General features: G+C 40.4%; 3 protein-coding genes across 3 annotated transcripts; 1 reads left to right on the forward strand and 2 right to left on the reverse strand.

Annotated features, from left to right (window-relative positions):
* Window positions 1-278: 278 nt before the first annotated feature.
* On the reverse strand, window positions 279-3,300 carry LOC109461780 (nischarin-like). Its single transcript, XM_019758177.1, has 4 exons — window positions 3,210-3,300; window positions 2,257-2,375; window positions 1,704-1,808; window positions 279-1,330 (listed from the first exon to the last, which is right to left on the reverse strand). The coding sequence occupies exons 1-4, from the start codon at window positions 3,233-3,235 to the stop codon at window positions 816-818; spliced, it is 765 nt and encodes a 254-aa protein (XP_019613736.1). The 5' UTR covers window positions 3,236-3,300; the 3' UTR covers window positions 279-815.
* A 418-nt stretch (window positions 3,301-3,718) lies between these two features.
* LOC109461755 lies at window positions 3,719-8,401 on the reverse strand. The gene is made up of 9 exons (XM_019758147.1): window positions 8,289-8,401; window positions 7,129-7,340; window positions 6,208-6,400; window positions 5,446-5,506; window positions 4,945-5,019; window positions 4,573-4,629; window positions 4,287-4,372; window positions 3,951-4,157; window positions 3,719-3,739 (listed from the first exon to the last, which is right to left on the reverse strand). Exons 2-9 carry the CDS (start codon window positions 7,338-7,340, stop codon window positions 3,719-3,721), a joined length of 912 nt encoding a protein of 303 aa, XP_019613706.1. The 5' UTR covers window positions 8,289-8,401.
* A 318-nt stretch (window positions 8,402-8,719) lies between these two features.
* On the forward strand, window positions 8,720-13,585 carry LOC109461774 (TNF receptor-associated factor 6-like). The gene is made up of 8 exons (XM_019758167.1): window positions 8,720-8,815; window positions 9,295-9,374; window positions 10,051-10,250; window positions 10,625-10,704; window positions 11,115-11,311; window positions 11,725-11,866; window positions 12,168-12,376; window positions 12,639-13,585. The coding sequence occupies exons 2-8, from the start codon at window positions 9,295-9,297 to the stop codon at window positions 12,805-12,807; spliced, it is 1,077 nt and encodes a 358-aa protein (XP_019613726.1). The 5' UTR covers window positions 8,720-8,815; the 3' UTR covers window positions 12,808-13,585.
* The last annotated feature ends 1,823 nt before the right edge of the window (window positions 13,586-15,408 follow it).

Raw genomic sequence — 15,408 nt, forward strand, 5'->3', positions numbered from 1 at the left:
GACGGATATCACTTTGTAGTTAAGAGAGAAATGAACTGTATAGGTTCATACAAAACCTATTACTGGATACCGGGGTAGGTTTGTACAAAACTTTTGCCTCCTTCAAACAGCACCGTTGAAAAGTTTATATTCCCAATGCAACAAGACAAACCTTCCATTGAAAAACATATCGTATAGAATTTGGTCTAATTAGATCGTATAATGACCCAGAATTACCAGTTAAGTGCCCGTATAAAGACACCGGACCACGAGAAGTTGAATTTATCTAATGAGAGTTTTATTATGCTGAGTGTGGCAAAAATGTGCTCCTGAGGACCACAGGGTGATTACAGGCTTATGTGTCTGGTTCAACTTTTCACTTGACACCCATCTCTCTGTACATGTATATATGATTGCAATCTGACATTTACATTTCTTTTGGACATATGGGTTCTTATGACTTTCTCATGTTATAGTTCAGACGTGAATGTTGCATCTACAATCATGGTAGAGTAAGACATAGCTATAGGCACACCCACTGTCGTTGAAGTCTTCATTTTCTATGATACTACTCTTTGAAATTAAAAAAAAATGATAAAAGGTAAGTAAACCGCCACCAGCCTTTATTCTAGGTGTTACAAGCAAGCTGAATAAACATGTTTTCATCTATTTTGTTAACAAGTTTACAATGAAAATATTATATCATCATGTTTACACATGTTTCTTGTATTTCAGTACCCTATCAAACTTTTCTGCAGTCAGTGTTCCCACAGCTCCCCTGCTTAACTGTGTAACTCCTTCATACTACTGCACTTAGTTTTCCTCAATACAACCTTTCACTGTGGTGGTCCCCTAGGGCGCGCTACATAAGTGTGATGTGACATGTGTGAAGGGAAGCTGTTTGCTGCTCTCCTGTATGGATGCGACCACACTCTGTGCCCAGGCATCCTCGGCATCCTCAGCTGTGCCTGTGCATGCATCCACAATCTCCCAAGTGCCTGTGCCCGCAACTGTGCCTGCACCTGTCCCAGCATCGGTCGGGTCAAGTGAAAGGGCGCACTCACAGGAACAGGCGCACCCACGGGAACAGGCGCACCCACGGGAACAGGCGCACCCACGGGGACGGGCGCACCCACGGGAACAGGCACACCCATGGGAACAGACGCACCCACGGGAACGGGCGCACCCACAGGGGCAGGTCCGTCCACGGAGGCAGGTCCGTCCACGGGGGCAGGTCCGTCCACAGGGGCAGGTCCGTCCACGGGGGCAGGTCCGTCCACGGGGGCAGGTCCGTCCACGGGGGCAGGTCCAGCCACAAATGCAGTAAGGTCTATGTGCTCCTGCATCTCTCCTGTTATGCAAAGAACAACAATATGCTGTACATTAGCTTTTGCAAACAACAATATGGTGCATTAGCTTCTTCCTGTCAGCTACATTGAAAACTCAGGTCTAGCTGTGCACCTCTGACCTAGCCCTAAGTGCACAGCTACCATTTACCAGCTAGTTTTCAGTTACAAACAAGCTTCAACCTCTGGTATAGAATATTTGAGGCCAGTTGGCCCAGCTAAAAAATAATTTCTCAATGCTATAAACGCACATCTATGCAGCTGTTAACTACTACAGGCCAGGTAAAATTTAGTCTTCTACTCAGAGAAAAATACATGAATGACACCATAACCGAGAAGACAATGAAAAAGATCTGAGTCAGGAAAATGATCACCCACCATTATCTCTGCTTTTCATTATGACTGGTGACTCTGGCAAGTTCCAGTCAGCTATTGCCACCAGTGCTGGCATTTCGGCTTCTGTGATGCCATATCTCCCCATGACTGGAGAGAAAAAAACATGAAGAATATTTTGGGCTACCATAAACATGACAGAGAATTACAGCACTAGGTCCTTGTTTTGTATCGTATCTAACTCAAACATTTGGTGCCAATAGACACATAGGTGGGAAAATGTTCAGATATTTGAAGAAAAAAAAGATTATATATTATATATTATATATATTATATAAACCTTATAAAATATCATCACAATCCATTCAGACCCTTTTCAAACCGCAAATACACTCTACCAGAAAAACAAATTTTCCTATATTTCTTGGAAGTGGGGTCAATAGTGCACTGCACAAAATTGGTTAAGTCAAGCCAATTATTACAGTATGAATGAGAACCCAAGTGGTTAATAGTTAGCTTTTAATACAATTATGACACAATGTAAATCAGAACATGAACAGAGGAATTATATTTACGCACATGGTAACACAATACTCACACTCTTTGCCCTCTTCTGATCCTGGCAGCAGGTGTATATGGAGCGCAGGACTCCCTGTGCCTGCTGCCGTATGACTCACTAGGTTCAAGAACCCCTCGTCCCTGGTGTACCTCTCAAGACTGCAAAAAATTACAATGATAAGCAGAAATGCACAATTCCTTGGCTTGATTCCACATATTAACCTTTGATACCTTCATCTAATTTTAGACTGCAAAACAAGTAATCACAGATTTCAAACATCCTGTTTTTTTTTATTCTATTGGTTTAGGTTATTTCTTTGTGTGTAGCACCGTCACTGTCACACAAACACGCATAAACACGCGCCGCCATCACGCGCCACCTTTCCCGCGCCGTCATATAATAGCCGACCACAAGAACGATCGGTAAAACACAAAATGGCAACCAAAATTGATACATTGTGCAACAATCAAACAACGTTAACAATAATGACCCGAAATACTGTGCCAAATAAAAAAATCAGTTCTCTACCATTTTAAACATGAATCACTGATCTAAAATAACGTTAACTATCATCGTCACTTACTGCTACAGACTTTGCCAAATAGAGCCTAGCGTCTACATTTAAACATGAATCACTGACCCCCTTCCGGCGCCTACGGTAGATCGGAAACAAAATTCATATCGGAACCAGACACCCCTCTGTTTGACCCATTTTTGAATGGTTAGACCCAAAAGTGCACTCGCCCCAATCCTTAACAACAGGGAAATAACCATTTTCAGCACGGCGGGGGTGTCTGGAGCACTTAAACACCTTTTATTTCGACGCCCATAAACACATATGCAATTAAACAAAAATGTTCTGCATCATCTGCAGCAATACGTACACCGAACCCCAGACAGATCTGTCCAGCCGATCACGAGAAACAGCTGCTGACAGAAATGGTTCGCACGATAGTATAATTTTCTGCGGGGAGGTAATAATTTGAACTAACCTTGTTCCAGCTGCAGTGTCTGTCATCCCAAAGATGATGACAAGCGGCCTCTGCTGTCTCCTGCAGATATCTCTCGCCTGAGCAAAGGTCATAAATGTGAATAGTGTGTATTTTAGTGTGGAAAACAAGTAATCACAGATTTCAAACATCCTGTTTTTTTTTATTCTATTGGTTTAGGTTATTTCTTTGTGTGTAGCACCGTCACCGTCACACAAACACGCATAAACACGCGCCGCCATCACGCGCCACCTTTCCCGCGCCGACATCCCGCGCCGTCATATAATAGCCGACCACAAGAACGATCGGTAAAACACAAAATGGCAACCAAAATTGATACATTGTGCAACAATCAAACAACGTTAACAATAATGACCCGAAATACTGTGCCAAATAAAAAAATCAGTTCTCTACCATTTTAAACATGAATCACTGATCTAAAATAACTATCATCGTCACTTACTGCTACAGACTTTGCCAAATAGAGCCTAGCGTCTACATTTAAACATGAATCACTGACCCCCTTCCGGCGCCTACGGTAGATCGGAAACAAAATTCATATCGGAACCAGACACCCCTCCTGTTTGACCCATTTTTGAATGGTTAGACCCAAAAGTGCACTCGCCCCAATCCTTAACAACAGGGAAATTATCATTTTCAGCACGGCGGGGGTGTCTGGAGCACTTAAACACCTTTTATTTCGACGCCCATAAACACATATGCAATTAAACAAAAATGTTCTGCATCATCTGCAGCAATACGTACACCGAACCCCAGACAGATCTGTCCAGCCGATCGCGAGAAACAGCTGCTGACAGAAATGGTTCGCACGATAGTATAATTTTCCCGCGGGGAGGTAATAATTTGAACTAACCTTGTTCCAGCTGCAGTGTCTGTCATCCCAAAGATGATGACAAGCGGCCTCTGCTGTCTCCTGCAGATATCTCTCGCCTGAGCAAAGGTCATAAATGTGAATAGTGTGTATTTTAGTGTGGACATCTTGGTGATGCCAATGAGTTTTCAACAGTAAATGACACTACAAGCAGATTTATTTCACAATTTAACAGATTAATGTCTTACCGCTGCAAGTGAAAGGGGTACGGGCCAGGGACGTTTTACCCCTGCTGCTGCAGTCAACAGTGCTGCGGTGTGTGGACCGGCAAAACCTGTATTCCGGGAGATATTTCAATATTTCAAGTCGTTATCAACATTGAATAATAGCCATACGGATACCAGCAGTCGGCGAAAAAAGGCTGAGGGTCAGTGGGTATTTATTATGGGCAGCTGGGAAACTGCAAACCCAACATTTTTCCTAGACCTTAAGAATGCTGTTTTAATGTTAATCTCACGGATCTGATATACGTACCTTCAAGCATGTCCAGGGGAGGGGTCAAGCTGTCAAGTGTGCCGAACTCTACAGCATCTGTTTTAAAGGGAGACAGTCAGTTTTCTTGTTCTATAAATGCTTTGTTGATTTAAAGATTGTGTTTCATCCAAGACAATTTTGTACACAGACAACTTTATGACTGTAACTTTTATTTAATAGATGACAACAGCCTCAATCCCATTAAAGAATGTTGTGCATGTTCAGTAGACATCAATACTAAAACAAGAAAACAATTAAAGTAGTTTCACTGGCAGGCAATGATATGGTTGCCCTTCATTAACACTTAAGAACATCTGAAATACATAAAGTGAACATCCTGAACCAGTGTAATGTGACAGATACTTTCTTTACCTTCAAACACACTCCCCTCTATCGTCTCCGGTGACTCATTGGGTGACTCATCTGCCACATCTTGTGCATCAAGTACTGCAGTACAATCAATAAAATTTGATCTGTTCAAAGATGATTTATGGAATAATTTGGCCATCAAATATAGGCAGAAATATTATTTAAATTCACAACATTATTTCAGTTCTTTGGTTTTCAACTAGAGGTTTATATGATACAAATATTGAAGTTCAATAGTTTACAATGTGCTAGCTGACATCATGCATACAAACATCATCAAGTTCTGCTATGGAAATATAATAAGTTAAAGACAAGTCCATCAAGCAGGGCTAAATTCTGCTGCACAACAGTTAAACAACAGTTTCAGTGGGGTGATATTTTTTGTTTCTTAACTTTAACTACGTGTAGTTAAATTATCGAGCAGAGCGATGTCATCTACATAGCATAAGAGATTAGTAATGCCCAATTTGAAACGAAAGGAAATGTCATGAAGTCAACACTCACATGCCGGCTCGTCATCGATTATTACTATGTCATTGCCATTCTGATTGTTGATGTCAGGTCCCTGAAAAACATGATAATATACATTATGTTATCATATATCACATACGTGTCATCTCTTGATTTGCCAGTCGTCTGTTCTTCTCTTCTCTTAAGTCTTTCACAACATTATGCTGACACTGGTATTCTATGGTAAGAAGGATTCAATGTCTAATCCTGAACAACAGCACAATCTATAGTATCACAGTCATAGTTGCTATATTAGTCCTTCATGAGAGTACATCTGTGTACATAATATCACCAGGGTACATAATATCACCACCTTGAGAAGTAGTAGTACTATCTAAATTTTGAAGAGATTTTTACTACATGGTCCTACATTTGAGGTATGTAGGAGTGCATACCAAAAGTATGTTGCAGTAAAAATATCTTTAAGCACACTGTTTCTCAAGGTGGTGATATTATGTACCCTGGTGATATTATGTACACAGATGTTTAAAAAAATTGCATTTTTTTCTGTTTCTGTTCATTTTTCTAGGGCATTATCCTATTCCATCAATTGTAACTGTATGAACATTTTAGCCATGTGTTTCATTCACTTGGATAATCAATTATCATGAACAATGCCTTGTGTGTGCACCAAGTTATTGTTGCATCACAATATTCTCAGAATAGGTAGACATGTCAGATAATAATCTAATGGAGGGTTTCTGTTTGAATTAAAAGGAAGTACAACTAATGTGTATTAGCTGCGTTTTATATCACCTGCCCAGGTAGGTCTGCTGGTTCCTGGGGACCGGGCTCTTCGTCATCATCACTTGCTTCCCTCTTTCTGATGTAGAAGCATCGACTCTGCCTTTTGCATAGTGTGTTCAATAGTCGGGTCCCATTTACAGTGTTCAGGTATGGGACAAGGGTGTTGTGTCCCACGATCGACATGTACTGCCATGGCATGCTCCTGACAAGTTGTGAACAAACAGCTTATGTTAAGGAAATCTAGTACATGTTTACACAACTATCATACACATTACATTCATTGTTATAAATAGAAAGTTTATAATACTGTCTGTGTCAATGAAGATAAGCTTAATAATACCCAGTCCTAAGCTCCATATCTGGGTTAGGTTTGGCAAAATCATGTTCAAATATTATCTACCAGTACATTTTGCTTGGTGATTTTGGGGGTGCTGGTACATTGTTTTCCAGCAAAAGTGTGATGTTAGCATTATACACACTATTTACCTATGAGCAGTGTGTATAATGGGTGCTTGAAAGTGGTCAGAAATTGCATGGAAAGCTTAGGTCACTGCAAAGGTGATGTAGGTTCATTGAAAATGCTGGACTAATGATAATCAGATTTGAAGGTTTCTGCCATTGTATGTGTTGTCAATTAAAAGCTGTCTACCAAAACGCCCCCCCCCCCAAGTCGTGCACAGAAATAGTCCATTTTAGTGTTCATATGAACCAAAAAAGAATGGATGTTGCTAGATTTGACATGGGTGTGACACAGGGCAGTATTTTCTGTGAAAGAAAAAGGCCAACACACACACATGCACGCACACACAAACAAACAATACCCTAGGACCTAATGGTCAAGGTAAAAATGGAGTGGCTGTTTAACTACTAATTCAAATGTCAGTTTATTATCAATCTGTTCGTGTAAACTGTACTGCGCCTTAACCTCACCTCAGATCTATCCTGGCGCTGGCATACTTGTTGTGAATGGTGTCCAGCAGCTGGGCTGAGTTATCTGTTCTTGTGATCTCCACTTCTTGGGCATGTCCATTTGCCCACAAGGCAGCCCGCGCGTCCCCTCTGGGAATACTTGTTGTCCCTGGCTCAAGCAGGTACACCTCTCTCTTGCTAACTCGTCCACGTCGTGTGCTGCCAGCATTCATCTGTGTCGTTTGGTGAAAAAAAGTATATATGCTCAAGTCTTCGAAGGTAGTCTAAAACTCTATAACGAAGTTTATATAAATACTAAAGTCACTTTGCGTGGATCGATATCGCAGTCATGCTTGAAAAGAGAATAGTCAAAGTCAAACCCTTCAGATATAGTTTTAGACATAGCGATAGTCTCAGACAATCACTATTTTTATTTAGATTTTGAAGTAATATTGTAGTATTTGTACCCTGTTTAATTGTTCTTTTATCTATCATCCTCTAAATAGTAGATGACATTAGTATGTAAGTGTCATTGCCGTATTTTCCCCTGTTTATTGTACAAATGTAAATAAAGGTATTTCATTCGTTGCTGGGGTCCGCCTGGGCCTTTCACAGCCTTCAAGTCACGGTGGAGTGTGAAAAGTCAAGTTACACTACTGGCGCCACCAACACCTTGCTATTGTTTTGCCGAACAAAAATGTCTGGTGAAATTACAGCTCCCGACCTTAATCTCTTTGGCCCTGTTCCCACTGGTCGTGTTGTGGCGTATTTTTGAGATCAAGTTCTCGAATAAGTGTCGTTGTTTCAACTGAAGGATTTCTAAAATATCGCGGATCGAAATTCCCTGCTTGCTTGCCTCGGCCCACTGTCCACGATTTTTCGCGCCTTTCGTCGCCTCTTTGATCTCTTTCAAACCCACACGCGCTTTGATCTCTATCACCACACTGCGTCGCTAAAATTTATAGTAAAATCTAGGAATTTGGCTTGTATATAACGGGACCTCACTGGGTACAGTAAGAACATTATACCTTGGGTACAGATACTCTAGACTGGTGGATTTTTCAAATATAAATTATTATTTTTACACAACAAGTGGTAAATTATCAAACTTCCGACCACTCTGGCTATGTTTAACTCCATTGCAGCAAAGTATTTGACTTTCAAAATAAACAAATACTGACCTTGGCTTTTGGTGTCGTCAGTGGCAGAACTTATGTCGACCCAGGAAGAAAGACGGCGAGGAATTCAAGGAACACGGTTGATGGATGAGTGGTCGCGTCGCGTCTTGGCCTCGGAAAGGCAGGCCTGGCTGAAAGGCTCGTCTTTGGACGAGACTATTAAACTCAGGGGCGAGGGGTAGCAAATTATGTCTGAAACACTCTTCCATGGTGGTTGAACCCCTTGATCATTTTCAATAGATAATTTCTGGATTACAATATTGTTAGGTATAAATATCTGTCACAACAGTTCTATGTCTTGTGGTCAATTTTACAGTTGTAGAGTTACAGAACATCAACCGTGCTCACCCCTTGTAGTAACTTGGTATTGCCCTGATAATATATCACGTGACATATCACTTGCAAAACTTTCTTGCTGACAGAGCAGTTCATAATTTGGTACAGACAGAGATCCAAGGTCATCCTAATCCTTCATCGATTCGACAAGAGTTATTTCAACTTCTCGACGGGAATCAACGGACTAATCACAGGTTAGTATTTTATAACGTTTAATCGAGGTTTGATGTTACTGTTGTAGTAGTATCAGAGACTTGCGAGGGCCTGCAAGCCCTTTCATTAGTTCGTAAGGCGTACTAGTATAATCAGGCCGTTTTATAGACTTCGTAATTCGTAGGCAGCCTCCGCAAAAATCAACGTAATTCATAGTAAGACAATAGCCTCAAATCGTTAAGTCGTAGTCAGCTCTGACGTAATTCGTAATACTGTACTAATAGGCGGCGAAAATTTTGCGAAATCACTACCTCCCCCCCCCTTTGCAGGCCCTCACTTGTTGTTGGCAAATGGAGGTATTGTTTTTGTGTGTGTGTTTCCGCACATGTGTAGTGACATGTTTAGTGACTACTTTTATAAATTATAGGCATAAGTAATGGTTTAAGCTAGCACTGTGTAGATATGTAGTTAATAAACAAATAAAATTGAATATAAACCTTCACACAATTTTGTTTTGCAGATGTCTCAGTTTGGCATTGAACTGGACGTCTTTGTTGAGTCTCAGACAAGTGAGATTGAAGAGCTGAAGTGCTGTATATGGTAAGTGGTGTCATAGTCCAGACAATTACCTTTTATTGTGCAGATTAGCTGTTTTACATCCTGTTTCACTGTTCTTTGCAAATACTAGAATACTACAATGAGAAAATAACTGACTAAATTCTTTTTTAGTTTAGTTTTTCTAGCACTTTCAGTTTTTTATTTCAGCTCTTTTAGTCCCAAATACAGAAAGAAAACAGGAGGTTGACCAGCTCAAACTCTGACAACAGCAGAGTCCAGACAACAGTGAACAAACCCTACTTTTGACCTAATTTATTCATGTCTGCCCTGGGCAGGCAAGACCACATCACTCAGGTCTCTCATTACGACCACCAAACCAAAGTCAGGTTTAGACCCTACATGTTCGGTCTAGCCCAAAAATCTCCAAACTGGACCAAAATTTTCAAGAGAAAAAAAGGAGAGTTTTATTAAAGATATTCACCTGAGTGACTACAATGATGTTCCCATTTTGGGGCATTGTAACATCTGCTCTTATAGTTCTGCGAACACAGTGTCACCTCCAATTTTCTCAGGGAGTCAGACAGTGACCCATTGCTACCATGAAAGTGGTTTACAGTATACAGCATCTGCTGTAGCCATAATCTCATTGGTCAGATAGAAGAAAGCATGTTAATGTTTGTATTTAAATAGTAATGCATTATTTTTTGTCACAATCCAGTATGAATGTCCTGTTGGATCCTGTGTATGGCACACACTGCAATAGCCACCAGTTCTGCAGAGCTTGCATTCGCGAGTGGATCAGGACCAGAGCAGCAAACTGTCCTTTGTGCAGGACACCCATGAGATTCACTGATGTTGGCACAGACCACAGTGCTAACAGGAAGGTGATGAAATTGGTGGCCAAGTGTTCCAATGGAGGTAATCATTTATCATTCTGCTCTTATCTAGAAAGCCCCATTATTGATAGACCAATAATAATCAATCTTAATGCTCTAATCAACATGTGTGACCCCTTCTTGTCAGGTTTGTTCATGATTGGTTTAGTATCTTAGTACAAATTTGATTTTTACAACTTAAGTATGGCAATGATTATTATTGTACTGTCCCTTTTCTTTTGCATTCTTGGTCCACTGTTGCTAGTATAAGAGGGTGGGTATAGGTGACAGCCTTTGTCACCTCTTTTTTGTGCGACAACTACTTCTGACTTGTATGTGCTAGGCAATGTAAAAGATTGGATCCAGAGATATGATGCTCTCTGTTTTCTAATCAAGTCACTGTCTTTTTTTCTGAAGTTGTAGATGGTGTAAAATGTGACTGGCGAGGTCCCTATGGAAACCTGGCCCACCACGAGCGCCGTTGTTCATTTAAGAAGGTTAGACTTTTAACTTTGATTTAAAATTATTATTCTGCCTTTAGCATTGTCATCCCAGCTATGTTTGTTGAGTCAATTCATGCCGTATCAAATATCTACCATCTGACTGCAGTCTGGAGATACTTTAGTAGACTAATTTGGATAGGTTGATCCTGCTTTAGTCATCTATTACAAGTGATACTCACTTGTAGTAAAGTACAGTATGTTCGAATTGCTGTCTCTATGACAGATCATTAGAAATGTTAATTAGGTCCAGGTGCTCGTCCAGTCCACTGTTTATATTACCAAACTGGGCAACTGATACCAAATACCCAATTATGTATTTAAAACAAATAGAGCTGCCACTCACAAAAAATGTCTTCAAACTTCAACAATGTTTTTATGTGTTGTAATCATCTTGCATATCTCAGGTAACCTGTGAACACTGTGAAATGATATTGGAGCGGCACCAGCATCTGCCACACCTGGGTGTTTGCCCCAAGATGGAGCAACCCTGTGAGGACTGTCTCCTCTGGGTGCAGAGAGATAACATGCGTCATCATGTTGTCTATGTCTGCATCATGAAAGAGATGCCCTGCCCGCTTCAGTGCCAGGAAGTGATTTTGAGGCGAGTTGAATACTTCAACTATGAATACTCAACTTCTATGTATACACTATGTCTATACCATGCATATACCTAGAAAAAATTTATGAATAGTTTGCTGATATTTTTATGTTTGGGATTCAGGTCCAACTATTGTACATCAAATGGGAATCTCTGCAAGTCTCTTCTCCACAGAATACCTAGCTTTGTGTTTGGGGAGAGCCACACCCCACGCACATTTAAGAACCCACCACACTTATCAAAAGAGTAGATAGGGGTCCTTCCTGGTGTGAGTGTTTAAAACCCAATACAGTCTGGTCTTACATGTAAAAGACTGGTACATACATGTACAAGATTGGTGTATTACGCATAAAAAAGGTGGTTTACCAGTTATGTGAAACAAACATAAAACCTTATATTATCATCATTTCTTACAGGAAGGATTTCCTGCATCACGTTGTGCATGACTGCACAAATCGTGTCACGGTTTGCCCCATCCCAGGCTGCGGCATGTTGGTGCAGGACGTCCATCGTCACAACAGAGAAGATGGGGAATACCACACCTTTCTACTTATGCAAGTATGTTCATTGTGTGTTGATTTGGCCATGAGCATGCAGTTGTAAGAGTATAGTTTCATACAGCTATTCCAGGACTAGTGTGCGTTTTCCATTTTCACATTTTCCCTCTTTTTTTTGGTACAAAAAATTGCCCAACAAGTGATTCAAAAATTGTTCCATTTGACAGTTTTTTTTGTAATGTATATCTTTCATTTTAGCCAGTTAACTAAACAAAAAGGCCTCATTATTGTATGTTGACAAAAATGACATGTAAATATTAGCTATCAGCCACAAAACATCTTTTTTTTTAAATTTTCTTCAGTCTGGGACACATCAGAGACACTTCAATGGGCCTATCCATTCCTTCAAGTATGTGGTGGAGGACATCACCAGGATGGTGAAGAGCAGTCCTTTCTGCACAGGCCAGCACGAGTTTAGAGTCATGCTGTTGCCACCTGACAGGGATGCCAGGGACAACATTGGCCTGTACATCCAGCTATGTTCTGGACATCCCACCCTTGTCAATGTGAGGTAAGTTAATAATGGGCAATAGAATTTTTTATGTATGCTAAACTTCTATTCCTAGAATTATTGGAAATCGGATAATAATTAAACCAATCACATAAGCCATTTTTCTGTAGCCTGGAATCCATCCGTGAATTCTTTGCCTCTGCTCCGTTCCTCCCCTCTGCCTTAAAGGATGCTTTCAAGGATTATAGTTGTTGTCTTAGGTTGCATGTCTTAGTAAGTTTTTGATGATCTCGTTAACTCTGATGCCTTTTCACTCTGACAGGATGAAGGTAACATATGGGACAGTGACACGCAGCCTGGAAGGGAAGCTCAACCTTAAAGCTGGAGAGGTGAAGGGGTGGAGTGCTGCGTTGAAGGCTGAGGTGTTGGACCAGGAGCAGATCTCTGCAAACCTAGAGCTGAACATTGTCATTCAGCATTACTTTTCATAGAAACCAGATGGCACCCAGACAGTGGTGATAAAACAGAAGTAGAAGACACAATATCAGTAGCGGTAAAAAACAAATCAATCAGAGAAGGTGAAAAAGAAAGATCACATGTTGGTTCCTTAATCACCTGAGTTAAGTTTAACATTTGTGTAGTTTGAAATAGTTTAGCACCGACGGAAGTAATTGGGTCAAGGGGCCACCATTCCTGATGTTTAGCGTTAAAATCACCTGTGACAATAAGTGCATCATGCTGAATGCCCCCAGCTGAGAAGACCGAGTCACATAAAGAATCAATAAAGTTATTAATTGTAAGCAAATCTTGTCCAGGTGGTCAATAATAAACAGAAAATAGGATTTTAGTCTGACCAGCACAAAGTTCCAGCCAAATACATTCAATAGAAGAAGGTTCTAGATCTACACGCCTTTTGAACGCGATCTGATCTGAAACGTATACCACAACTCCTCCACCATGTCTATTTCTGTCACGGCGAATAGGAGATTGGAAACCTTCAAGCAATATACATGTATCATTTGAGTCGACACTATCTCCTAGCCAAGACTCAGTAATAGCAATAACATCAAGATTGTGTTCAATTACCAGAGACGACAATTCATCCATCTTGGATCCGGCAACCAGACTATTAAAGTTGATGTGCACGAAATTTAGAAGTTTTGATGAATTAGGCCTGGGAGTCGGACCCGGGTTTGGATGAATGTCGCCCGCAATGAGATTAAGTGCAAGTAATACAAAAAATGGAAGTAACAATAAGTAACTGTCAATATGTAGACAAAGTTGGCATCTTTTCAATAAACAAATTTTAAGATTAGCTGCAAACATGCCTATCACTACCCTATATTGATCAATAGTTATAGGCATGGGGTTTCTGTCACCCCCGGCAGACAGACTTTAATATTGTCTCTTCCTGAACTGGACGATCCCAAACAAACATACTTGAACAAGAAACAGAAAACAAAATAGATTATAGGGTACAACATAAATAAAAACATGCACATATAGCGGTCGGCTTACGTCGGCGTAAAGGTCAAAACTGAAGCCGCGAATCCGCCTTGGAAAAAAAGAAATACATTGTTTTCAAGTTTTGACGCTCATAAGTTTATCTGCAGTTTAGGTGTTGCTTAGATTAGAAGGGTTATCTACAGTTTAGGTGTTGCTTAGATTAGAAGGGTTATCTGCAGTTTAGGTGTTGCTTAGATTAGAAGGGTTATCTGCAGTTTAGGTGTTGCTTAGGTTAGAAGGGTTATCTGCAGTTTAGGTGTTGCTTAGGTTAGAAGGGTTATCTGCAGTGCACACCCTCTTGAAGCCAAGAGACATATATTGTGTGTTTATAATGCATATCAGTTTACTTCAGAATTAAATGCATTTCTTTTCACTTTACACAGAAATAAAGTTGAAAACAACATTTCTTTTGTAATTTGCTGATGTACTTAATAGTGTAGTTCTTTTTTAGTTTGAGCATTATATTGGGGAGATAGCTTGACATAAATGATCTAACAATCCAACCAGAAAGTAGCTTACAATGGCATCACCACTTCCTTTTGAGTGGTTACACTCAAATTCTATTTATGTCAGAAACTTACACAAACAAACAACCTGAAAAAGTCCTCGAAGAATTTAATCACATTATAAAGACGACAGCTGACTTGTCATTGAAAACCATACAATTCTCAAATCGCAAAAAAAAACGCTAGTAAACCATGGTATGACCAACAATGTGATACTAGTATGAGATCAAAAATTAGAACTCTTGCCGCTGAAATAAGGAAATGCCCTTGGAGACAAGATAAAAGACAGACATACATTTGTTAAATCAAAGAATACAAAAGACTAATCAAGAAAACAAAGAAACACTATACCGAGAAAATTAAGCATATTTCCAAATTATCCAAGGAGGATCCAAAAACATTATGGAAAGAAAGTGTTCCTAAGCATTCCTTTAGCCCTGACTCAGATAAGAGGACAAGATCGTCGGCCCAATATAAGCTACTAATAGATGTGTCTTTTAAGAAAGGAGGGTCACATGATCGTGAGTTTAAGTTTAACATGGTTGCAAGATCGTTTACGTACATTTTCTGTGGCCTAACTCTAACGCTCACTCAGACACCCTGTCTTACGCTTTGCGCGCTTGCGTGTTCAAACTAGCGCAGCGTTTTAAAGTGAGCTATATACAGCATATTTCGTCCAAAAAGTATGACATTCACACGAGAGACTTTTTGTACTGTTTGTTATCCCATGAAACAGAGAAATCTGTTATTTTCTGTGGCGGTACCCCTAACCCTAGCCCTAACCCTAACGCACAGACACTTTGTCTTACGCTCTGCGCGCTTGCGTGTTCAAACTAGCGCAGCGTTTTAAAGTGAGCTGTAGACAGCATATTTCGTCCAAAAAGTATGACATTCACTCGAGAGACTTTTTGTACTGTGTATTATGACATGAAACAGAGCAATATGTTATTTTCTGTGGCGGTACCCCTAACCCTAGCCCTAACCCTAACGCACAGACACCTTGTCTTACGCTCTGCGCGCTTGCGTGTTCAAACTAGCGCAGCGTTTTAAAGTGAGCTGTAGACAGCATATTTCGTCCAA

The sequence above is a fragment of the Branchiostoma belcheri genome, unplaced genomic scaffold (assembly GCF_001625305.1).
Source record: "Branchiostoma belcheri isolate BF01 breed outbred unplaced genomic scaffold, Haploidv18h27 scaffold96, whole genome shotgun sequence".
NCBI classification, from domain to species: Eukaryota; Metazoa; Chordata; class Leptocardii; order Amphioxiformes; family Branchiostomatidae; genus Branchiostoma; species Branchiostoma belcheri.